The 24,521-nt window shown below is 38.2% G+C and overlaps 1 protein-coding gene across 2 annotated transcripts; it reads left to right on the top strand.

The window, feature by feature from the left end:
- Positions 1–189: 189 nt before the first annotated feature.
- On the top strand, positions 190–22,526 carry SYD (P-loop containing nucleoside triphosphate hydrolases superfamily protein). 2 transcript variants are annotated; one of them, XM_016792044.2, is made up of 35 exons: positions 190–330; positions 1,140–1,254; positions 1,373–1,434; positions 2,288–2,376; positions 2,463–3,281; positions 3,680–3,855; positions 4,266–4,432; positions 4,528–4,592; positions 4,704–5,474; positions 5,657–5,826; positions 7,113–7,210; positions 7,864–8,049; positions 8,199–8,379; positions 8,460–8,654; positions 8,731–8,774; positions 9,086–9,142; positions 9,359–9,455; positions 9,543–9,715; positions 9,799–10,012; positions 10,152–10,277; positions 10,387–10,476; positions 12,007–12,123; positions 12,202–12,282; positions 12,414–12,521; positions 12,644–12,813; positions 13,431–13,509; positions 13,609–13,683; positions 13,819–13,916; positions 14,004–14,111; positions 14,607–14,664; positions 14,791–15,021; positions 15,136–16,366; positions 16,466–18,532; positions 18,650–20,271; positions 20,659–22,526. In XM_016792044.2, exons 2-35 carry the CDS (start codon positions 1,150–1,152, stop codon positions 22,315–22,317), a joined length of 11,589 nt encoding a protein of 3,862 aa, XP_016647530.2. In that variant the 5' UTR covers positions 190–330; positions 1,140–1,149; the 3' UTR covers positions 22,318–22,526. The 2 variants fall into 2 exon arrangements, with proteins under 2 accessions (XP_016647530.2, XP_016647528.2); XM_016792042.2 differs by having other exon boundaries at positions 16,466–20,271.
- Positions 22,527–24,521: the final 1,995 nt, after the last annotated feature.

Consider the following 24,521-nt stretch of genomic DNA (forward strand, 5'->3'; position numbering starts at 1 on the left):
TTGTTGACAAATATGACGAAGAAAAACATTTTTTTTCTTTGAGAACCTCATAGTCTCATAGACATGATAATTTAATTTTCTCGAGCCGTACGTGGAGAAAACTTCTAGGCAAAGAAAAAAAAAGTTAAATGAAAGGGCTATCTGGTAATTTAAACGAAGTGAAAGTTTCGCACGCAAATATCTCTGTACGTGCTTGCCCAAAGCAAAATACATTTCTCAGCGAGGGTTTACAGATTTGCACTTTCTCTCTCTGTCGCTCTTTTTCTGTGTATGAAGCTGACGAGCTCTCACCTGCTTTGCCGTCGAATTCCGGGCCGGATCTTCGATTAGGTAACCCGTTGCGTTTCAAGCTGCACCTTTCCCTTTTGTGTTATATCGTCGTCCACATTTTTACTGTTTTCGAACTCAAACGTCAAAACGCTAAGAAATCGAATTCGGATACTTTCTGGAAATATCAATTTTTGTTTTTGAAGGCCAACATTTACTTCCTGTATACAATTTGCGATGGTTTTGGTTCAAGCGTTATCTGTATTTTACTCATTTCGAGCTCCGAATTTCATACAACAAGGGCCAAGGTAGTGTTTTGGTCAAAATTTGGGGTTTCTTGTGTGCTTGTGTGTTAAAGTTGACTTGGGTTTTTTTGTTTAAATTGAATTTCAAAATTGGCTTAAATTGATAGTATTATTACTGTATTCAATTTTAGAAACTAGTTAGGAAGATCTCAGTGATCTAATTGATCAATATCTCAAATAGGAAGTATTTGTAGCCGCCATTTGATGTTTTTAAGAATTTTTTACTTTGCATAAAATAAAATGCACTTATTTCACCACTGTATTCAATGCTTCTCTCTCATATTAGTTGATGGGGAGAGGACTTATTTTCTTGGAAGACAATCTAATGCATGAGTGTAGATGTTGATAAGCAGGTCTATTGGCTAGGCTTGTCTTAGTGGTTTTTTTTTTATTTATTTATTACAATCAGGAGCTCAAAGCTATTGGTTACTACAGTACATCAAAATTGCAATCCTCAACCATATATGTGAATGGTGTTTCTGATTTCAATCTTGAACCAGAAAATTCGTTCATTGACTATGATAGCTATGTTTTACTGCTCTTTGATTTCACTAATTGCATGATTAGTTCAAATGAGATGGCATCTTCGCATAATGTCGAGTTGGAGGCAGCAAAGTTTCTCCACAAGCTCATTCAAGATTCTAAAGATGAGCCTGCCAAACTTGCCACAAAGCTTTATGTGGTTAGTATAGTTTTCTCTCAACAAATTTTCCTTTTATCTCTTCGTGCCCTCTGTTTACTTCTATTTGTTATGACATCAACGTACATGTATTTATTTACATTGTTTTTGAGAAATGCAGATATTACAACACATGAAGTCAAGTGGGAAGGAACATTCCATGCCATATCAAGTGATATCAAGGTAAAGATTAATCATTTTTCACTCTATTTGATGGTATTTTGTTAATAGTGGACTTATTTTATGATAATAAGAAATATATGAAAAATTGCATGAGTTATATGGACCCGTGAATACCAATGAGCTGTTAGTTCAGTGGTTGGGAATCTGGTTGGGCCCTGGCATGTGGTCAGGGGTTCGACTCTCATCATTGTACCTATCTAGCAATTTGCCAGTGTTTCCTGGCCCCAAAGATTGTAGGGTTCGGGGGTGGGCCCCAGTTTGGAAGCTGAGTCAGCAATGTTGACAAAGTGGAGAAAATGAAATAAAATATAGACCCGTAAATGAATTTAAAAACTGTGCTAGCATTGTTATCATTTTACATGGGGTTGGTGAATTTAGTAAATCCTCATGACAATGAACTTGTAATCTACGAGCTTGCAACTTCCAAGGACATGAATTTTATGTACTTTATTAGTCTGGAGGATGAGGCTGCATTTTAATTTATTCAGGTATTCACATCACACGGTGAGGGTAGTTGAATTGTATCCAATAATATTGGTTAGGCCATTAAGTAATTTACTTGTATTCGGTAGAAAATAATATTATTTTAAGATAAACTGCTTTGGTATAGAAGATTCTTTTACATGAAACTATTTTTTCTGGGTGAGTTGTTCTTAACCTCTTGTCTTAATTCATATCTGATACTCGTGTTTGTCTTGGTTTTTCTTTTTGTTTTAGTATATCAATTATTTCTGAGGAGAAACGCAACTTATACCTGAAATGCCTGCATTCTCTTACTTGAATTGTCAATTATGTCTTTTTTCCCCATCATAGCTTTTCATTTTCTCTAACTTATCTTCCTTCATCCACTAAGGGCCATGGAGACTGTTATTAATCAACATGGTCTTGATATTGAAGCTTTGAAGTCATCACGCCTTCCTTTGTCTGGTGGAGCTCAAACAGGTAATTATTTTCATTTTAATTAAACCAATTCTGCCAATCATACTTTTTTGTCATGTTGAGATAACTGTGCAGCCATTGTTCTGCAGGGTCTTCTCAGGCTGTTGGAGTTTCAAAAGATTCCAAAACAGGTTTGGCCGAAAATGAGATGTCTAATATGGACCCGTTTTCTACAAGCAGACCACCTGTTGGCCCTAGCAGTACAGGTCATGATTATTATCAAGGATCTACTACTCACCGGAGTAGTCAGTCTTTTGATCATGAAAGTCCATCTAGCTTGGACTCTAGGTCTGCCAATTCACAGTCACAAGAAAGGCGTGATACAGCAAACTGGGACAAACAGGTGAATCGAAAGGATGGTAAAAAAGCCACCACTAAGAGGAAGAGGGGGGATGAACCACATCTTGATAACCCCCAACATCTTGATACTCGAAATGCTATAGTTAATACGAGGAAGGGAAAGATAAACAAGGTTGAACCATCGGCTGGTTTCCCAATTAAAGGTGGTGAAAATGCTAATTTTAATATTGCTCCAAGTAGTGGTCAAATGGAACATTTTACATCTTTCTCTGGAAGCATGAGACCACTGCTTAGAGCCAAGCAAGAAGGTCAAAATTTGATAGAAAAGCAGTTGGATTTGACAAACACTAGCAATTCGATGTCTCGGACCCCGAATGCAAAACACCCTGAAGAAATGGAAGTTTCTTCTACTCATAATGCTTTAGCACAGCAGCAAGCTGCTCCTGTACCTCTTACACATGACACTATGGGTGTGTGGAATCAAAGTAAAGCTGGGTTTCCATTTGATAAGTCTCAAGTTCCCAGGTTTTCTTCTAATGTTGTTGTCCCAAGTAATATGACAGCAGAAATTCAAATGCAGCAGTCAACATCTCCATCACCTGGATCAAGTAAGCATTTGGAAAACATTGTTTTTAAAGTTGCAGAATTAACTTGTTGGAAAGCAATGCACCTGAATTTTTGTGCTGGAAAAATTAAAGATGTTTCATATCAATCAGGATCAAAATTGGTATAGAAAAATTTGGACCTTGAACCATGTCCTTAAACAATCTCCTGACCTCCAGATTAGTTGATTTTGATATCAACTTTGGTTGAATTAAAACCATGAATTATCTTTGTTCTTGATATTTTCTCCTTTGTTCATTTATTTACAAACGAAGAAACTATTCAAGTTGTCGATCAAAAGAAACTATTCAAGTTGGGGTTAATCTTATTAAGGAGGCCAAACCTCTAATATCTCCTGGGTCATTGAGTAATTAAGGCTCACATTATATTGTTGGAAATTCAGGTTCTTTTGGCAAGATTCAAGGAGGTGTTCCAGTTACATCTAGTTCATATCAAGTGGCAGAACCAGGATTCTCAAGTCCAATGCAATACAGTGGGACGATGCCTTCAACTGGAAAGGTCTCTGAGCATGATGGAGGAAATACTAATATATTAGCCGATGCAAATAAGATATTTCAGGTACTCAATTTTCCCCCTTCTGTTCGCTACTTTTAGGCAAAATGAGGGCATTGTGCTCAATTGTATCCATGCTGAACTTCAGTGATTTGTAATGTTCTCACATGATATATGAGGATGAAGGTGAAATAAAAGAGAACATATAGCTACTACAATATGCTTACCATATGTATTTCTTCTTTCAAATGTTAGGGCAAACATGTAGTTCTGAGAATATGTGTATGCTGCATGTGTTCTGCATGACTTCGATCCTTTTGTTTTATCATTTTGCCCATCTTCTTAACTGACGTTGTCTAGCTGTGATTTGATACGTGTAGATTATTTTTAAATTTGTTCTTGCACATGAAACCGTTTGCAACTCTACTGTTTGAAAGCTTGTGTATGTAATTTGCTTATGCTACATTTGTTCATAGGCTGGAAGGCAAAATAGTGCATTAGAAATGAGTATGCTGAGAAGTGCAGCTGTGAGAGATACTGGTAAAACTCCAGTCCACCTGTCTCCTGGCTCTCCTGGCATGCCTTTCAAGGAACAGCAGTTGAAACAGCTCAGAGCACAGTGCCTTGTCTTTTTAGCATTTAGGTAGTTTGTTTTATTTTCGTTCTGATGCTATTTTTTTTGGTATGTGGTTCAAATCTTTGTCTTGGTTGGGTTAAATTGTGGTTTTCTGCATGCAGAAATGGTTTGATGCCAAAGAAACTTCATCTTGAAATTGCACTGGGAAATGTTTTTCCTAAAGAAGGTAACTATTTTCAATTTTATTTAAAATGAAAGTCCTCAATTTTTACTAACTTGCCAAGTTGCAGCAACTTTTATATTACCGTCCTTGATGTATGAAATTATAAAATCTTAGGTGGCAGTACGGAAGGGCCTCGAAAAGAGTTCATTGACCATAAAGGAAAAACACAATTTTCAAATGAGCAAAACAGCATTTCTGATTCCACTACACCATATGGAAGACTTAACAGTGAGAGGGAAACTGATAAAATTCTTCCCGGTGCCTCGTCCACCGGAAAATTCCTGGAGACCGAGTCTTTGTCAAAAGAAACTGAGAACCCAAAGATGGAAGAAAAGAATGGCCCACCTCCGGATCTATTTGTTCTCGCTGAAGAAAGAAAGCATCTTCTTGCTTCACAAAAACCAGAATCTGAGACACAGACCCTGGAGACCACAGCCTCACCAGCATGTTTAACCATGACATCACAGCAGCCTGAATCTTCAGGTGCGAGGAGTGGTTTACCTGTTAGTAATCCTGTGGAAAATATGGAAAATGGACATTTGCAAGTTGGAAGGGCTAACCAAACTTCTTCTCTAATGGGTATGAATAAGCAGAATTCTGAGATAATCAGCTGGACTGGAGTTGGCAATCAGAATGAAGTTTCCAGGGGACTGTTACCAGCCTCTGCTGGTCAGCCAGAGTTGGTGTCTGAAAGAAACAATAATGCACCTGGTCAGTTCCCAAATCTTGGTAGCAGCAGTGCTCTGGGTAGTCAACATACTGATAATCACCCGACTTCTTTTTCATTCGGAGATCGTTGGAAACCAATTTCTGGAATTGGCAATGATCATCACTCAGCAAGTGCATCAAAGGACACTCACATGATGCCAAAACATGTTTCTCATGGTGAGAATAGTATAACCAATCTCTGTCCAGATTTTTTTTTCTTTTGCATTGATCTTGCTACTTCTGTTAATTGTGGGGGTAGGTGATTCATTGGTATCTGAATTTCAAAATAAATGCTTTTTAGTTGTATAAAATCAGTTCCTCTTATTGACACTGAAAATGACATTTTTTTTTTACTGCAGGACAAGTAAGGGAAGATAACCATACTGATTTGCCACCTTCACCAAAATACACTATGTCAGAGAAGTGGATTATGGCTAAGCAGAAAAAGAAGCTTCTGGATGAACAAAATTGGACTCTAAAACAGCAAAAAGCAAGGCAAAAAATTGCCACATGTTTCCACAAGTTAAAGGTCCGTTAGAAAGATAGTATGTGACTTCAAATATTGTTTATGTCCTTTTATTACCATGACATATTTTCCTTATAATTCCTGCCTGATGATTGGTATGGGTTTAATTTATAGTTACTATTATTAATTTTCTTTTGGGGAAGGGGAGTGGGGGGGCATGATGGGGTTCTGGAGGTTACTGTAAAAATGAAATTCAGCTTAAATAATCTCCTAACAAAACTTCTGTCAAATACAAAAGGGAACATATGCACGTACTTTAAATAGAATTATATTTAAAACTGATACACCTGTGTTAGAAGTTTTAGGGGAAGGATTGGATTTAGAATTCAAGGACTAATGTCTCTAACTTAATTGTTTTCTTATGGAAAATGTCTCTGGAGTGATAGCAATCATAATAAATTTCAAGTATGTGTACTGTGAAAGAATGTTGCGATCCAGAAAAGTTAAACATGATGCATGTATAAAATTTGTATCTTGTTTCTTTGTGAGAGTGGCATTAAGAAGGTATTGGTGAAGGAACGCAATGCTGCTCTATGATGACTTGATCATGGGGGCTTTGGATAACATAAAAATTCTCTCTCCTGGAATGATGGAAGAATGGAAATCTGGGTGTCAGTTTACCTCTTTAGTGAGATTGGCACCTTATAGCTTGATGTGAGGATCACGAATTAAAAGATGAATTAAAACGTTAATATACCTATCTGCTGCTGTGTAAGTTGTGTGTTATGCTCTGCGATCTTAGTTGTGTTTGGATAGCGCTGAACAGAGTCGCACATGAAAAGTTTTTGGGCACATAATAATGTTCACATCACTGAAGGGATATTTATATGATTTGCTTGTTATTTTTCATGTGCTTTTATTATTCTTAACGTGTATCTCCCTGTTCAAACAATACATCAGTTACAAAAAGGAAATTATGTACTTGTCTTGTTTGCCTTGAAGATGTTGGAGTTGATAAATGATTTCCATATCATGATTTTGCCTAGTTGTTATGTGGTTGGAGCTTCAACCTGGGTATGTCATGTGGAACCAGTTACTGATATGCGACCATACCTGTGCCTTTTGCCTGACTGTTTTTGTTGACTCTTGCTTCTTTACAATGTATATGCGTTGTTTAATAGATTTGATTGTTCTATTCTATGTGCATGAATTTGTGTTCCCTTGTATATATATGAAGACTATTTCTTTGCAGAAAGATAAAGTGAACCAGATGCATGGTTTGATGGGTTCATTTTGGTCCTGTATTTGATATTTTATGCTCCTCATGTACTGCATTTTACTACTTGTAGGAAAATGTGAGCTCATCTGAAGATATATCTGCAAAAACCAAAAGTGTTATAGAACTGAAAAAACTACAACTCTTCGAGCTGCAACGCCGTCTCCGGAGGTAATTGTTCATCCTCTATGGGCTTCCATGTGGAAACCAATTACTCCCTCCGTCCATTATGGAATTGCCTTATTTACAGAAAAAATGAATTTTAAGGGCCACTTTAATGCTTTCCTACCGAATTAGTTAAATGAGGGTTGGGGGGTGTGTTGTTCTGTGGTTTTAGGTTTTGTTCCTCCCTGTTAGTTTGGGAGGGGTTGGTGTTGGTTGTTTCTTTCTGTTTTGTCTTTGTTCTTCGGTTGTGGTTGCCTTATCCTCCTCTGTGTTCTTTTGCTTAATAAATTTCGTTTCTTCTCAAAAAAATATGGAAATATTTTAATGCTTTCGTATAAAATTTTAAGTAACTATTTTAATGCTTTCCTACCTACTTCTCATGTGTTTATATTCAAATTATTAATCTTACTTTTAAATTTAAAAATCCAAAGTACTTGCATAAAATGTAATTAAGGAGATGACAAAGGTTATTGTGGAAAAAGGGGAAATAAATTATTTGAATTTTGGATTGGATTCTTAAAAGGGAAGTGTAGACCATTTATTCAGGACAGAGGGAGTATATATTATCTCTATTTCTCAGTTTAAATGGTGCAAATCTTTTCTCTATATTTTGTTTTATTTTCTAGACACTTAATCCTTGTTTTGTTTCATTTGGGCAGTGAATTTTTGAATGATTTCTTCAAACCAATCAATACTGAAATGGATCACTTGAGAAACTGCAAGAAATTTAGACATGGTAGGAGGATAAAACAACTTGAAAAGTTTGAGCAAAAGATGAAGGAAGAGCGACAAAAGAGAATTCGGGAGAGGCAAAAGGAGTTCTTTGGTGAAATAGAGGTTCACAAGTACGTACTCTCTTTTTGTCCAATGTGTGTCAATACCCTTAGCTTTCTATGTTTTTAGAGAAGCTATAGTAATCATTACTTCCATTTCTCCTATTTCATTTGGTTTGTTGTGCATGCTTTTCTGACTTGCTTTCTAATCTGGACTTAAGGGAAAGACTGGATGATGTGTTTAAAATTAAAAGAGAGCGGTGGAAGGTTTTCAATAAATACGCAAAGGAGTTCCACAAAAGGAAGGAACGCATCCATCGTGAGAAGATTGATCGGATTCAACGTGAAAAGATAAATTTATTGAAGATCAATGATGTGGAGGGATATCTGCGAATGGTGCAGGTATGTTCTAAATTTTACTGACTTTAGGATTGCATCTTATTTTTATTCTTTTTGCATAACATTTTTGAAACTCATGATAGGATGCCAAATCTGACCGTGTTAAGCAACTTCTCAAAGAGACGGAAAAATATCTTCAAAAGCTCGGATCCAAGCTACGAGATGCAAAGGCTGTGGCAAGTCAGTTTGAGCATGATATGGATGAAAGTGGAAGTGGAGGTGCTATTGGGAAGAGTGAGCCTAGTTTTGAAAATGAAGACGAAAGTGACCAGGCAAAGGCAAGTTTGTTCTCTGTACACTACAGTTTTTTTCTGAAGTTCCCGCTCATTGTGTTATTTTATCACTGTTTTGCAGCATTACATGGAAAGCAATGAGAAGTACTATTTGATGGCTCATAGGTATGTATATGGCTTCTTTATCATGGATTTATTGTTGATGTCACCTTGTTTGCTGCTTTATAATAGAATTCCTCACTTTGTAACATTTATTTAGTGGTGGTTGAACTCAGCTAACCTCTGGTTCCTTTTTCGCTCTTTAAGAGATTTCCTCTCTTAACGTAGAAGTTGGACCATCTATTTTTTTTATAAAATTTCAATAAATATGAAAGTCTGACTGTCCTGACGCTGTCAATTTGACAAAATATTTTCCCATATTAGTACTGATTTACAGCTCTAACCAAGTATCTTACAATCAACTTTGGTTTTTGCAGTATAAAAGAGAATATCGCTGAGCAGCCATCTAGTCTTAATGGTGGAAAATTGAGAGAGTGAGTAGAATGTGATCTGATAGATATATATTATCTTATGTTGGGGGAAGCATAAAAGGGTTGATCTTCTCTTTCTCAACTTTAAAAGCAATTTTTTTTTGGGGGGGTGGGAGGGTGTGGGGTGGGGGTTTGTTATATCCATTTGAATTGATCGAGGGAGGTGTTTTTATTAACACCTCGTGTGATTTTTCTAAAAATGGTATTTTTGACGTTCAGGTATCAAATGAATGGCTTAAGGTGGTTGGTGTCTCTATACAACAATCATTTGAATGGTATACTTGCTGATGAAATGGGTTTGGGTAAAACTGTTCAGGTAGGGATTGATTATGAGTCCTCCCTAAACCATTCACAGTTTGTTTCCAGTTTACACGTCCATAATCTAAAACATGTTTGTTTTTAGGTTATTTCTTTAATTTGTTACCTGATGGAAACAAAAAATGATCGAGGACCTTTCCTAGTGGTTGTGCCATCTTCAGTGTTACCCGGATGGGAATCAGAAATTAACTTTTGGGCCCCTAGTATTCTTGGGATCGTCTATGCTGGGCCCCCTGAGGAGAGACGTAGGCTATTCAAGTAATCCCATTAAAATCAAACTGCTATACTTATGTATTTTATTTATATTTATACAGAAGCTCAGAAAGTACTTTACATTGCAGGGAAAGAATAGTTCAACGGAAATTTAATGTCCTCCTTACTACATACGAGTATCTGATGAATAAGCATGACAGACCTAAACTAAGTAAAATACACTGGCATTATATAATAATCGATGAAGGCCATCGGATAAAGAATGCTTCCTGCAAGTTAAATGCTGAATTGAAGCATTATCAAAGCTCTCATAGATTGCTGTTAACTGGAACTCCACTGCAGGTTTCAGGATCTCTTTTCGTGTGCTTTTCTTTTATTTATTGTTTGCACTCATTTCCTGTGGTTTAATAAATGTGTATTGTCTTTCCTTTGTGTATTAATGCAGTATCCTGATTACTTTCTATTCTTGTGTTTTGATTAGAATAATCTCGAAGAGTTGTGGGCGCTACTAAATTTCTTGTTGCCTAATATTTTTAATTCATCAGAAGATTTTTCTCAATGGTTCAACAAACCATTTGAAAGTAGTGGTGATAGCACAGCTGACCAAGTAAGCTTTGGAATGTTTTATTTGAGAATTGACGTTTTAAAAACTATTGCGACTCCGGTTGCATTAAAATCTGACAGTTGTGTATGTATTGTTGGCATATATTGACAAGGCCTTACTCTCTGAGGAGGAGAATCTGTTGATCATAAACCGTCTTCACCAAGTTCTTCGACCATTTGTCCTTCGGAGGCTGAAGCATAAGGTTCCTAAAATTTGTTTTCTGCTTATCAATAACATTTGCATTTGGAATGTGTTTTTTTTTATTGGATTTATTTTTGTTTGTGTGGCTTTGAAATCTGGTTTCTTATATGCATGTAATGTGTTTATATATGAATGTGTACGCATACAGGCATGCATGTCTATGGTTTTCTGGAATTCTTTCTTGTGTATCCATTTATGTATTCTTGTCAAGGAAATTGTTTTGTCGCCACAAAACTTTTAAGAAATGACTTGGATACTAACATTGTGTCTTATCCATGCTAATCCCATACATGTCAGTTGATCAACAAAATCCTGGTTAACTTCATTATTTCTGTATGGAAGGCATGTGTAGACTTGGTAGTTTGATTATGATATGCAGTGCTGCATGATTGATTTGAGGTTAACTTCCAATAAGACCTGACTTCTGAATATTTTCTTTAGGTGCTTAGTGCTTCTGGCTTTTGTATTTGATTTGTTATGGAGTGTGTTACCTTGAGAAATTTGATATAAAATGTATTGCTTCTGGGCCCTTGGTAATATTTTATTGAAGTTTCTGTTCTATCTTTTCTTTTTGAGAAGAAACGAAATTTATTAAGCAAAAGAACACAGAGGTGGATAAGGCAACCACAACCGAAGAACAAAACACAAAACAGATAGAAACAAACAGCACCAACAACTCCCAAACTAACAGGGTGGAACAAAACCGAAAAACCACAAAACAACACACCCTCCAACCCTCATTTAACCGCGGCTGCCATATCCCTCATAATTGTGGAATAAGAATAGTCTTTAAAATCTTTTGTAACAGAAGCCCAAAAAGCTGCCCAGTACTTAACTCTATCCCAAAGATCACTCACTCTCACTCCCTTATAGTCTTCAAAGATTCTCCTATTAAGCTCCATCCAAATGTTCCAGAAAACAGAGTGAACCAAACAGCCCCATAAGCTTGAAGCGCACTTCCCCGATCCCCAAACCACAAAGTCAAAACAAAGAAAATCAGAGCACCCTTTCGGAATCACCCGAACAGTCCCAACCTCCCTCCACAAGAGCCACCAAAGACTCAAGGAAAAAGGACAATGTAAGATAAGGTGGTCCACACTCTCCTCACAAAGCTTACATAAAACACACCAGTGAGGAGACAGGTACATAAAGGGTCTTTTCCTTTGGACAAGATCCGAAGTGTTAACTTTCCCAACCGCCACCAACCAAACAAAGACTTTGACCTTAGGGGGAGACTTGGCCTTCCACACAAGAGAGAAAGGAGGAAAGGTCTCTGCCCTCCCCTTGTTTCGCAAAAAGGATTGAAAGGACTTGCATGTGAAAGATTCCGAATCCTCTAGATCCCACCTTCTCCTATCCCTTTTAGAGGCACACAATCTGATACCTTCCAGAGTTTCCAGCAACTTGATCACCTCGGCAGTCTCCCTTTCAGTTTCTGTTCTATCTTTAGAAAGGCATTCAATTGTAAATGTTGAGTTTTGGAAGTTTCTATGTTAATGTTCCTGCATTTTAAAATTTTTTTTTTTGGCAGGTTGAAAATCAACTACCCGAAAAGATTGAGAGACTGGTAAGATGTGAAGCTTCTGCTTATCAGAAGCTTTTGATGAAGAGGGTAGAAGATAATTTGGGTACAATTGGAAATTCCAAGGTATTTTTGATTCTCCTTTCAATTTAGGAAGGTGAACTGTTAAGAGTATCTTATTATAATTTACACATTTTTTTTCAGGCCCGGTCAGTGCACAACTCTGTTATGGAGCTTCGAAATATATGTAATCATCCATATCTCAGCCAGCTTCATGCAGAGGAGGCATGTTCTTTACCTGTTCATTTTAAGTTTTTATTTGCTCATATAAAAGATGCTGAAAGGGTTAAGGAAGCAATTTTCATTATTACCTTGTGTTCTCAAGATAAACTTCTTTGTCTGATTGCTTCTTGTAGGTTGATACCTATATACCAAAGCATTATCTGCCACCAATTATAAGGCTTTGTGGGAAGCTTGAGATGTTAGATCGATTACTTCCCAAGCTAAAAGCAACAGATCATAGGGTACGGAAGGCATTTTACTTGTGTCTGGCTACATGATTTTTTGTTTAACTCTCTTTTTGTGAATACTCCAGTTGTTGGACTTGATATCAGAGTGCAACTGATTGGAACTTGTCACTGTGCAGGTTCTTTTCTTTTCCACAATGACTAGGCTACTTGATGTTATGGAGGAATATCTCAACGGTAAACAATATCGGTACCTCAGATTGGATGGACATACATCAGGGGGTGATCGTGGTACCCTTATTGACATGTTCAATAAACCGGATTCTCCCTTTTTTATATTTCTTCTGAGGTGATTCTTTTTGTGCGTATTGTACTTTTATGTCTGCTTTTACTGGGTTAGGTGGTTCAATAGGTTACGGGAATTTCGGGTTAGAGGGAGAGCCTGCAGGGGCTGTGCTATGATTTAGGTGTAGGTTAAACCTTACATGTGAAGTTGGAAGCAACAAAAGGTGTGCTTTGTAGTGTCAAAAGCACTTTCCGATAAAAGGTGGTTTTTATTATTGAGTTTTTGTCTGAAACGGACAAAAGTGTTTTTGGTGGTGAGAGGAACCCTTTTAGTGCTTCATGGAGAAGGACTGCAAGGTGAATATGGAGGATGCATTTCATGTTTGATGATTTTTCTTATGTGCCTCCAACATATGCGCTTCATACAAAAGCTCTACCAAATAGGCTGTAGGAATCCTACACTAATTTAGTAAAATCTCACTTGGGTTCTAGAGTTAGGCCACCATATACTGGGTTGCTTCGTGCTTGACACTGATGTAGGTTGTTACTAGCAAGTAGTAAATAAAAAGTATAGAAGTTCTGTTGTGCTGATATGTGTCTGCAGGGTGCTGATATGTGCCTGCAGGCATGATTGTGTGCACACGAGTATAAATGGTACTGACATATGTATGATTTTGATAGCATTCGGGCTGGTGGTGTTGGAGTAAATCTTCAAGCTGCAGATACAGTGATAATATTTGACACTGACTGGAATCCACAGGCAATTTTCAAAATTACTGTTCAATGATTTATATTTTGAATTTAAACCATATAGTTTCAATTCTATAGTTGATTTATTTTTTCATTTGTAAATTTTCAGGTTGATTTGCAAGCTCAAGCAAGGGCTCACAGAATTGGCCAGAAGAGGGATGTGCTTGTTCTTCGATTTGAAACAGTATGCAATTTCTCCCCTGGGCTATGTTTCAATTTGAAACTGCTCTTTTTCTTCTCTATTTATGTTTTGAAATTAAATTATCTACACTTTAGGAGTCTGGATGTCTAAGTTCTTGAATTGTTTCTTTTGTATAAGGTTCAAACTGTTGAGGAACAAGTCAGAGCTGCAGCTGAGCACAAACTGGGAGTTGCGAATCAGAGCATTACTGCTGGTTTCTTTGACAACAATACAAGGTTAATTTGAATTGTTGCTGAGCTAAACTGTGTTGCATACCCTTCTAAAGAAGTTGCTAATTGTTCTTGAAAATTGTTTTACCACAGTGCTGAAGATCGAAGAGAATATTTGGAGTCCCTTTTGCGTGAGTGTAAGAAAGAAGAAGCTGCACCTGTATTAGATGATGATGCTTTAAATGATCTCTTAGCTCGCAGGTACATACAGTCTGATGATTTTTGTTGTTTATATTTTGCTCTTGACGTGACTGATCGTCTGAATGAGATTTCCTGTTTCAGCATCAATTTTATAGGGAATAGCATTTCCATCCATAGCTTTCTTGAATAGATGGAGCACTCTGTAGACTATGGTACCTTGCCGTTTTGCTTTGGCTTTCATGACATTTACTGTTTTCATAAGCAATGATGAGTTTGCTGTCCTATTTTTTCCCTCCTGTTAAAATTATCTACAAACTCGGAAAGGCTGGGAATTTCGCAATCAGAAGTCATTAGTATGTTGGATTTGGTTAATGATTAATATGCAAAGCCATTTTTCGCTTGCTGGATTTTGTTTGTCATTATTATTTGATTTTTATTTTTATTTTTGCTTGCTGATTAATGATTAATGAAGGAAAAAATTATTTTATGCGAAGTTTTTTTGCTCAATTTTTTTATTTGAAGTTGATTTATTAATGATTGCCTCTCTTCCTGCAGTGAGCCAGAAATTGATGTATTTGAAACTATAGACAAAAGAAGACGAGAAGAAGAGATGGTATTCACTTAACATTTGCACTCAATGCTGTCTCTTTGGTTTTACATTGCATAAATATCCTTGTATATCTTGCATGCTACCTGTTCCTCTGATGCTGCAGCTTTATTAAAAAAATTAATTTTGTAGGCAACATGGAGGAAATTAGCATGTGTTCAAGGCATGGATATTTCTGAAACTCTGCCTCCTTTGCCTTCTCGCCTCGTTACAGACGATGACTTGAAGGAGTTCTGTGAAGTAATGAAGGTATATGAGGTGCCAAAGACTGGTGAAGTGTCTAATGTCGGGATAAAGCGTAAGGGTGGGGCTCTTGGGGGCCTCGATACTCAACGTTATGGCAGGGGCAAACGGGCAAGAGAGGTTTGTTTTTCATATTTGATTCTTATTGCTTGATTGTATCCTTTATGTTCTTGTGTTTCTTTGACCACAAAGCTGCCAATTGAATGTGAATCTGTTTCTGTCAATGCTTTTTAGGTGCGTTCATATGAAGAACAATGGACAGAAGAGGAATTTGAAAAGTTGTGTCAGGCTGACTCACCTGATTCCCCCACAAAATCAAAGGAAGAATTTATGGAGTCAAACTTGCCAAAAGATGAGAGTGGGTCTGTGGTGGCTGTTTGTAAAACAGAACTTCCTGCTCCACTTCCACCACACTTACCATTACCCTCTGTGGAGCTGCCCCAGATACAGCAAAGTAAAGAGGTTACACCACCAGCTAAACGAGGCCGTGGAAGGCCAAAAAGAGCAACACTGGATCAATCACCAACTGCGATGGCTCTTACAGCACCTTCTGGAACTGTCAAAGTGGATACTGGGTTACAGAGAGGAATGGTGTCGAGCCCTGTAACAAATTCAGGCCCTGATTCATCACCTAGTTCTGTTAATGTACAGGGTATTGGTGGAATTGTACAACCTAATAGTATCGTGGCCTCACCTAGCTCTCAGCCAACTGCTCCTAAACCTTCTGTTACTCCTGGTTCTCAAACTACCATTGTTAGCCCGTCTGCATCAACACAAGCATCAACACAAGTAAGAGGACAAGGTCGGAAAAGTCAAAGTGGATTAGAAGCACCCAGGCGTAGGGGAAAGAAACAGGTGCCACAATCACCTGGTGTTTCTGGTGGATTAGCTGGTTCTGATCCAAAACAAAATGAAGTATCACAGAACACATCTGTGAACCCATTAGAAAATCAAGCCATTGGCATGAGCGAAACTGTTTCTTGTACTTCTGCAGTCCAACATCCTGATTCTTTACCTGGTTCTGTTCCTTTACAAGGTGCCAATGACACTGATCATCAAGTTGGTGGTGCGATGGCTTTGACTTCTCAGCCAACCCTTCCGTCCCCATCTGTTACTCCTTCCTCTCAATCTTCTCCTTTCCCTTCTGTACCTGTGCAAACGAAAGGGCAAAACCGGAAGGCTCAAAGTGGCGCAGGAGCACAGCGGCGTAGGGGAAAGAAACAGGCGCCAGTATCACCTGCTGTTCCTGATGTGTTAGATGCTCAGGATTTAAAACCAAATCTGCAACCACAGGATAAACCTGGAGATTTATCTGTGAGCAAAGACAGTGCTGTGAGAAGTAAGCAAGAGGCTGATGGTTTACCTGGTCAGAATCTGAACTCAACTGCAGAATCAGTAAATTTAGCTGAAGCCAAGCAGACAACAAGCTCATCAATGACACACGGGACTGCCCTCAGAACCCTGGGTAAATTCTGTGCATGCATGCATGTTTAGGAAGAATTTTTCAGAACTGAAATCATGATAAATTTCCTTACATAAACTGAGACATTTTAATATTGTGCAGGCCCTGCAACAGGGGAAAGCCTAAATGTTATTGCATGCAATGCTACTGTGACAAAAGAGGCTTTGGCTGAAAGTTGCTCATCCAAACCTAAGAATGACAAGGTTTCAGGGAATGAAGGTGCTGCCATACCAGCTGAGGTGAATAAGAGCCAGAGTTTGGAGGATAAAGCTTGTCCAGCTATTGCAACTTCCATAACTGCGGGCCCAGCTCATACTCCTTTAACTGATTCCTTTCCCAGTTCCACTGCTGTGGAAAACACCAGTGAGACAAAATATGACGTTGCTAAGATTGCTCCTGGCTCTCAGTCAACGCCTTCGTACCATTCTGTTCCTCTGGCATCTCAATCTATCAATCCTTGCCCTTCCGAATCAGTAGAAGTCAAACGACAAGGTCGAAAGACTTCAAACAGAGCAGAAGCACCCCGTCGTAGGGGAAGGAAGCAAGCTCCAGTGTTACCTGCCGTTTCTGATGGTCCAGCCGGTCAGGATCCAAAATTAAATTCTCAATTACAGAATGCATCTGCTGTTACAATGGGAAGTAAGTCTGTTGCTCCGAGAAGTAAGCAAGGTACTGATGGACAGGAACTGACAAATGCTATTCAGGCCCAGACAAGCCAAGTGCATTTGGCTAGCAGTTTAGTGGGTCATGATCCAAAAAGAAAAGAGCAGTCAGGCTATTCTGCCCATAATAGGCAACCTACAAACTCATCATCAGCACTTGACAGTGCTCCTGGATCTTCTGATAAGAGTTCTGCTTTGGGCCGTATCCAGACTGCTGATGTAAATGATGTTGCTCGTGTGATGAAGGAGGTCTTTTCTGGAACCTGTTTGTCAAAAGCTAAAATTCCTGAAACTTTCGGGAGAGAAGGTAGGGTTGCCCCCTGTGTACCTTTATCAAGTAAGATTCCTGTGGACACAGCCAAAAGCCAATGTTTGGAGGATAAATCATGTCCTACTCTGCCAACTTTGGAAACAGCAGCTCATCTACTTGACCTTACTGGGACTGATGCAAAAGGGGAGAGGGACAAGACACCTGCTTTGAATGAAACCCATGTTCCCATCACTAATATGGACCAACCTGAAAGCAAGACGACTGTGGGCTCCATCAAAGAATTGAAAGGTTCAAAACAACTTTCTGTTGATGGCACAACTAGGGTGAGTAAGACTGTTTTTCAAACAGAGTCTCCAGATGTTGATGTGACTGCTTCTAGTATAGGGGCTTGTGGGAGTGAGGTAAGTTCATCTTTGGTATTTTCAAGTAGTGTTGAGCATCCTCAGGTGATTGGTGGAAACAAAACTGAATCTTTGTCAGGAGAGTCTCCTAAATCCTCTTCTGTTGATTTAAGTGACAATAAATGTCCTACGATTTCCATGAATACAGACAATGCCAGTCTTCATCTTGGATTGACACCTCCTGCTCCTGAGGGCCCAGTTGAGTCAGGTGTGGTGGGCCCTCCTGCTATGATTGATTCTGAAAACAAGATAGAGCCTTGTGATAAAGAGCATCCTACATCTCCTCCTTGTATTGCGGCCAGCCTTGACTGCCCTCCCCTAATTCCCAAAGATTCTGATGATGTTAGCAATCATTCTAAAGACACTTCACCCATTTCTGCAAGTCCAGATCGTTCAGCTGTCACACCTGATATTACTGAAATGACTGAAACAAATGCCGTAGACAAAACAGAGCCTTCTTCAAAAGAGTCTCGAGAATCTTCCCCCCGTGAAAATGTATCCACAACATTTGAAAACGTTTGTGGCCCTCCCCTAATTCCCAAAGATTCTGATGATGTTAGCAATCATTCTAAAGACACTTCACCCATTTCTGCAAGTCCAGACCGTTCAGCTGTCACACCGGATATTACTGAAATGACTGAAACAAATGCCGTAGACAAAACAGAGCCTTCTTCAAAAGAGTCTCAAGAATCTTCCCCCCGTGATAATTTATCCACAACATTTGAAAACGTTTGTCCAGGAGAGAGTGCACCCATGTCTGTTGGTTTAGAGGATTCGGAGCTTCCTGGCATGGCTGAGAATGACTCTGGAGAAATGGTTGAGTCTGCTTCAAAAGGTTATCCAAAATCTTCTTCCGTTGATATAAGCCATGAAATTTCCACAACTATTACCACAATCCCAAATATTGTGTTTGGTGGTGGTTGTATTGACAAGGTTGATGTGCCTTTTACAGAATCTGAAGCTGCTAATTGTTCTGGTGAAGGTAATTTTTCGAATCCTGAAATTTCCTCGAAGGCTGATGATTTCAAAGTCACTCTTGGGTCAGCTGATGTTGCCTCAGGGCATAATACTATGCATGATATTCCTACTGAAAAGGGCATCTTGGAACTTCGAACTGATGTGATTGAGGATGGTAGTATTGATGTGTGCAATATGGAAGTTGTCCCCTCTGAGGGTGATCAAATGAATGTTTCTCATGTTGGTTGTTATCCATCTGAAAAAGTATCAGACACGAGTTTACCTGCATCTTCATTGTTAACAGTGGGAGAAATCGATGACTCATCTGATAGAGGTCAAGTTGACAGCTATGTAGCACAGGAGAACCCAAAAAGTTCTGGTGCAGCATTGGTTGTTTCTCAGGATGATGGTTTCGTTTCAGGAGACAGATCAGAAATCTTAGAGTCATCTTCCTTGGTGGAAGAGGAACCAGTAGGGGGCGCATCTGTGAAGTGCCAAAATTCCAGTTCGTCATCTTCAGAGGAAAGGAAAGATTCTGTTACTGAAAAGGATGTTATTTTGTCAGAGGAACTTATACCAAAAAACTTGGATGTTCCTTTATCTTTAATTGCACAGGAAGAAAATATTGAGGGTTCATCTGAGGAGAGGCCAAGTTGCAGCTCGATACTACTGGAAGATTCAAAAGGTCCTGGAGCTTTAACAGTTGTTCAAATTGATTTACCTCAGGTTTGTGAAACTTTGCAAGAGAATGTTGTATCAGAAGGTATGGATCCACCTTCATCTTCCTTAGTGGCTGGAGAAGGGACGACTGAGGAAATATCTAAGAAGAATCAAGTTTGCAGATCTGTACAAATTGATTCGTCTCAGGTTGATGGCATTTTACCGCAAATGGTTGTGACAGACAACTTAGGTTCTCCTCCATCTTCTTTAGTGACAGAGGAAGGAAAGATTGGGGACTCATTGGGAAAGTGTCTACTTGGCAGTCCAGTACAAATGAAAGAAGACAAGATTGATGGAATATCTATGAAACGTTTGGGTGGGAATTCAGACCTACTGGGAGAATCACAAGGATCTGATGCTGAAATGGATGTTCAAATGGATGTTTCTCAGGCTTGTGGGTTTCTAACAGAAACTGAAAGTGTTATTGTGCCTTCATCTTCTGCAGCAGTTAAGGAAGGAAAGATTGAGTGCTCATCTGAGAGGGGTCCAGTTAACAGATCAATAGTGCTGGGGGAAACATCTGAAGATTTAGTTACTGATAATATGGTTGTTTCTCGGGTTGGTGTGTTTGTGCCCAAAAATATGTTAGAAGCTGCAGTTCAACCTTTATCTACTTTGACAAAAGAGCAGCAAAAGACTCAGTGCTCTTCTGAGAAGGATCAAGATGGCCGCTCAGTACAACTGGATGAACCAAATGGAAAGGAAGATGAAATGGATCATCAAATGGAAACGCCCAGATATTCTGGGGATTTGCCAGACTGTATTGTATCAGAAAGTGGGGATTCGGAAGAGAAGATTCCGGGCTTATCCGAGAAGGATCCTGTAAGCAGCTTAGCACCACAGGTGGAATCAAAGGTTTCTGAACCTGAGATGGGTGATCATTTGGATGCATCTAAGGTTGGTTGAACTCAATGGGAATTAAGTTAAACATTCATTTATTGTTATTATTATTTTTTGAATTGATCAGAGTTTTGTACCTTGATTTTGGTAGCCAGTTGGCTTGTTAGTTTATAAGTTACTAAACTCTCTCTTCTCTCTCTCTCTCTCTCCCCCCCCCCCCCCTTCTCCCCCCCTCTTCTCTTCTTCTGCCCTAGAAAAAAAAACTCCTTAATTTATCTCAGAACTCCAACTGTACAGAATTGTAAACCGTAATGTCTCGATAGGTATAGGATAACGATTACTTATGACAAGTAAGTGCATGTCAATGCCCACAGACAATCACAAGGTTGATCTATTGTTATTACTTAGATTATTAATGTGTAATTTCATATTTGTATTACTCAGGTTGGCGTTATGTTGCTGGAAGAAGCTATTTCAGAAAACGTTGACCTGCCTGCATCTTCCATAGAGACTGAAGGAAAAGAGGTAGTATGTCCATCTGAGGGAAAAGTTGGCTGCTCAGTGATGGAGGAGGGTTCAAAAACACCTGTAGCTGAAATGGTTCCTCAAGTGAATGCTTCTGATGCTTGTGAGAGTGTGCAAGAAATTGTATCAGAAAACATGGATCTGCCTCTGGTTACCTCAACCATAGTGGGTGATAGTGTTGAAGGCTCATCTGATGCAGTGCCTATAGGCAGCTCCAAATCACCAGAGGGGTTGGAGTCTGAAGCTAAAATTGTTGATGGTTTTCAGGTTTGTGGGACATTGCAAGGAAATGTTTCTGAAAACTTGGATCAGCTTCCAGTTACCTTGGCCATAGGGGACAATAATGTGGAAGGCTTATCTGAGGCAGGGCCTATAGACAACTCCAATTCACTAGAAGAGTCAAATTCTGAAGCTAAAATTGTTGATGCTTCTCTGGTTTGTGGGACATTGCCAGGAAATGTGTCTGAAAACTTGGATCAGCTTCCAGTTACTTTGGCCATAGAGGGGAATAGTGTTGAAGGCTTATCTGACGCACGGCCTATAGACAGCTCCAAATCACTAGAAGAGTCAAAATCTGAAGCTAAAATTGTTGATGCTTCTGAGGTTTGTGGGACATTGCCAGTAGATGTGTCTGAAAACTTGGATCAGCTTCCAGTTACCTTGGCCATGAGGGGTGATAGTGTTGAAGGCTTATCTGAGGCAGGGCCTATGGACAGCTCCCAATCACTAGAAGAGTCAAAATGTGAAGCTAAAGTTGGTGATGCATCTCAGGTTGCTGGGACAATGCAAGAAAATGTGTCTGAAAACCTGGATCAGTCTGAAGCTCCCTTGACCATGGGGGGTGATGGTGTTGAAGCATTACCTGAGGCTGGGCCTGCGGGCAGCTCCAAATCACCAGAGGAGTCAAAATGTGAAGCTAAAGTTGGTGATGCTTCCCAGGTTTGTGGGTCAATTCCAGAAACTGCATTTAGAAACCCAGATCCGGCTCTAGTTACCTTGGCCAAGGGGGGTGGTCGCGTTGAAGGTTTATCTGAGGCAGAGCCTGCAGGCAGCTCCAAATTACCAGAGTTAGAATCTGAAACTAAAGTTGTTGATGATTCTCAGGTTTGTGCACCAATGCCAGAAACTGTGCCCGAAGCTAAAGTTGGTGGTGACATTGAAGCTAAAGCTAAAGTTGGTGGTGACATTGAAGGTTTATCTGAGGCAGGGCCTGCAGGCAGTTCCAAATCACCAGAAGAGTTAGAATCTGAAGATAAAGTTGGTGATGCTTCTCGGGGTTGTGTGGCAATGCCAGAAAATATTTCTGAAAGCATGGATCAGCCTCCAGTTATCTTGGCCATGGGGGGTGATAGTATTGAAGCCTTATCTGAGGCTGGGCCTGTAGGCAGCTCCAAGTCACTGGAGGAGTCAGAAACTGAAGCTAAAGCTGGTGGCGCTTCTCAGGTTTGTGGGGCAATGCCAGAAAAAGAGTCAGAAAACATGGATGTTGAGCCATCTTCAACAGCACGGGAAGGTGAAACTGTGGAGTCATCTGAGAAACCAGGTGGTAGCTCAATGGCACTGCCCGAAGTTGAATGAGTGTCTTGACTGTAGAATTTGTACAGCTTGTTAGACCATAAAAACATATATATTCAGTGAAGTATAGTTGCCCTTTATAAAGGGGTAATATTTAGTTTCAAATTAGTGTATATGACTTATTTTGTCGAACTGTCTTCCACAAACTTATCACTGGGATTTAAACTTTTACTGGGCACTGAATTTAGACGTCAGCAGCTAACTTTTTGTAACCTGATTATCTCCCTTCTTTAAGAATTTGGAGCCCAAATTTCGTTCGTTGCAATCTGTAAAAGAAGGAATTGAATCTATCTTGTTTGATTTACTTTTACTAGCATTCCGTTTTAGGATCTTGTTTTATTCGTATCTTTCAATTGACAAAAACTCAGTTTTGAATTATAAACAAGAACGCCTTAGGTCCAAATATAAAGGCAAAACCCCTTAAACCAAAAATCCATATGGAAATTTAAGAGAAACTCACCGTTGATTTCGCACTCCCATCCCCACTAACCTCCAGAAACCTCCAAAACAACTACCCAATTTCCCATTTTCTTTTCTTCTCCTCTTTCTCAGTATTCCTTCCTCACAAAACAAAGATAAATTAAATTTTGCAATTACTTGTTCTCATTACGGCAGGGATATTGAGATTCTTCAAGGAAGTGGTGGGTGGGGTAGATTTGGACTCACTTCCGGGGTACCTCCATGGTCGGTCGTAAAGGCAACAAAAATTATATTATTCTTGTTTACGTATACAATTTCCTTATAACTTATTTTTCTTGGTTACATAATTTTTTTTTTCAATTTTATAGGCTTACAATGGTTTGTATGCACAGTTTGTTGTTCTTATACGTATTGGCAGAAGAATAGTATTTAAATTTTATAATTTTTTTTCTTTAATAAAATATTTAAATACTAATTATTCACTAAGTAAATAATAATTAAAATATAACTACTAATTAAACTAATTAAAAAAAGAGGAATTGCGATTAACGGTATAGCCGCTCACTAAGGCCAATACTGTTAAAATATTTTATTTATGACTATTTATGACGTACAGCCACGCGGCTATATGCTGCTATACTATTCAAAATACGTTAGTTATGCAGTATAGCCGAGCAGTAATACTGTTTTAAATATTCTAAGTAAATTTAGGTATTAGCCAAAAAAAAATATTCAATTTTGGAAAAAGCCAAAGCTTTTTCAAAAAAGACAGAAAAATCTCTCAACTTTCAAATCTAAGATATGCAAAAGTAAATGATTCCTTAAAAAATCCAAAAATAAATAAGGACAATTTTGTCCATTTGGCTTCTTTTACAAAACTTCTCTCCCTTTTGTGTTTTTCCAAAGTCTCCGCGCGACTATACTCTATACTTTTCAAATATTCTATTTATAGTGCATCGCCGAACATCTGTACTTTTCAAATATATTTCCATATTGCATCATTTCACTGTAGCAAAACTAAGTCTTGAGATAAATCAATAAGACAACGTTCTAATTTTTTTCCCCAGTGTGCGCTTAGGGTTGAGGGAAAATTTATGCCTTGTATGTGTGCTGCATGTGTATGCACAGTGATATAAAGAGGTTGCTTATCTTTTTCGGTGCCCTTTGTCATATTTACTTAAATAAATTTGAATCTTCAAATAGTATAGCCGTGCAACTATACTCTTTAAATATTTTATGTTTTAATTATTATTTAGTATTAAAAAAAAGTTCACAAAATAATTTAAAGTAATTTATGAAATTAGTAAAATAATAATAATTAAAGTAACTAAAAAAGACTAAGATATTACTTAATTACATATATTCAATTAAAGAAGTTGGCCAAAAAACTAAAGTAAAGAAACTAATTTTAAATTTTTTTAAATTAAAAATAAAATGGGATAACAAACTCTCCCGACGACATTGCGTTGGCACGGACCTATATCGGCAAATATTTATCGAATTAGACCTCTCCCGACGAAATTAATCTCTGCCAATAAACTTTTGTCGGGAAAAGTTTTTTTGAAAATAAATATAAACTTAGTATCTTTAGGTCAATAAATGTTTTTTAAAATATTTTCTTTTTAGTAATTAAATAATATCTTAGCCTATTTAATTACTTTTATTGGTAATTATATTTTAATTATTATTTCTTTAGTGAATAATTAGTATTAGATATTTTAATTAACTTCATAAATTATATTACTTAATAAATAGTATTTTAAAATTTAAATTTTTTTCTTTAATAA

Source organism: Prunus mume, linkage group LG2 (genome assembly GCF_029339155.1).
Source record: "Prunus mume cultivar Tortuosa linkage group LG2, ASM2933915v1, whole genome shotgun sequence".
Lineage (NCBI taxonomy): Eukaryota > Viridiplantae > Streptophyta > Magnoliopsida > Rosales > Rosaceae > Prunus > Prunus mume.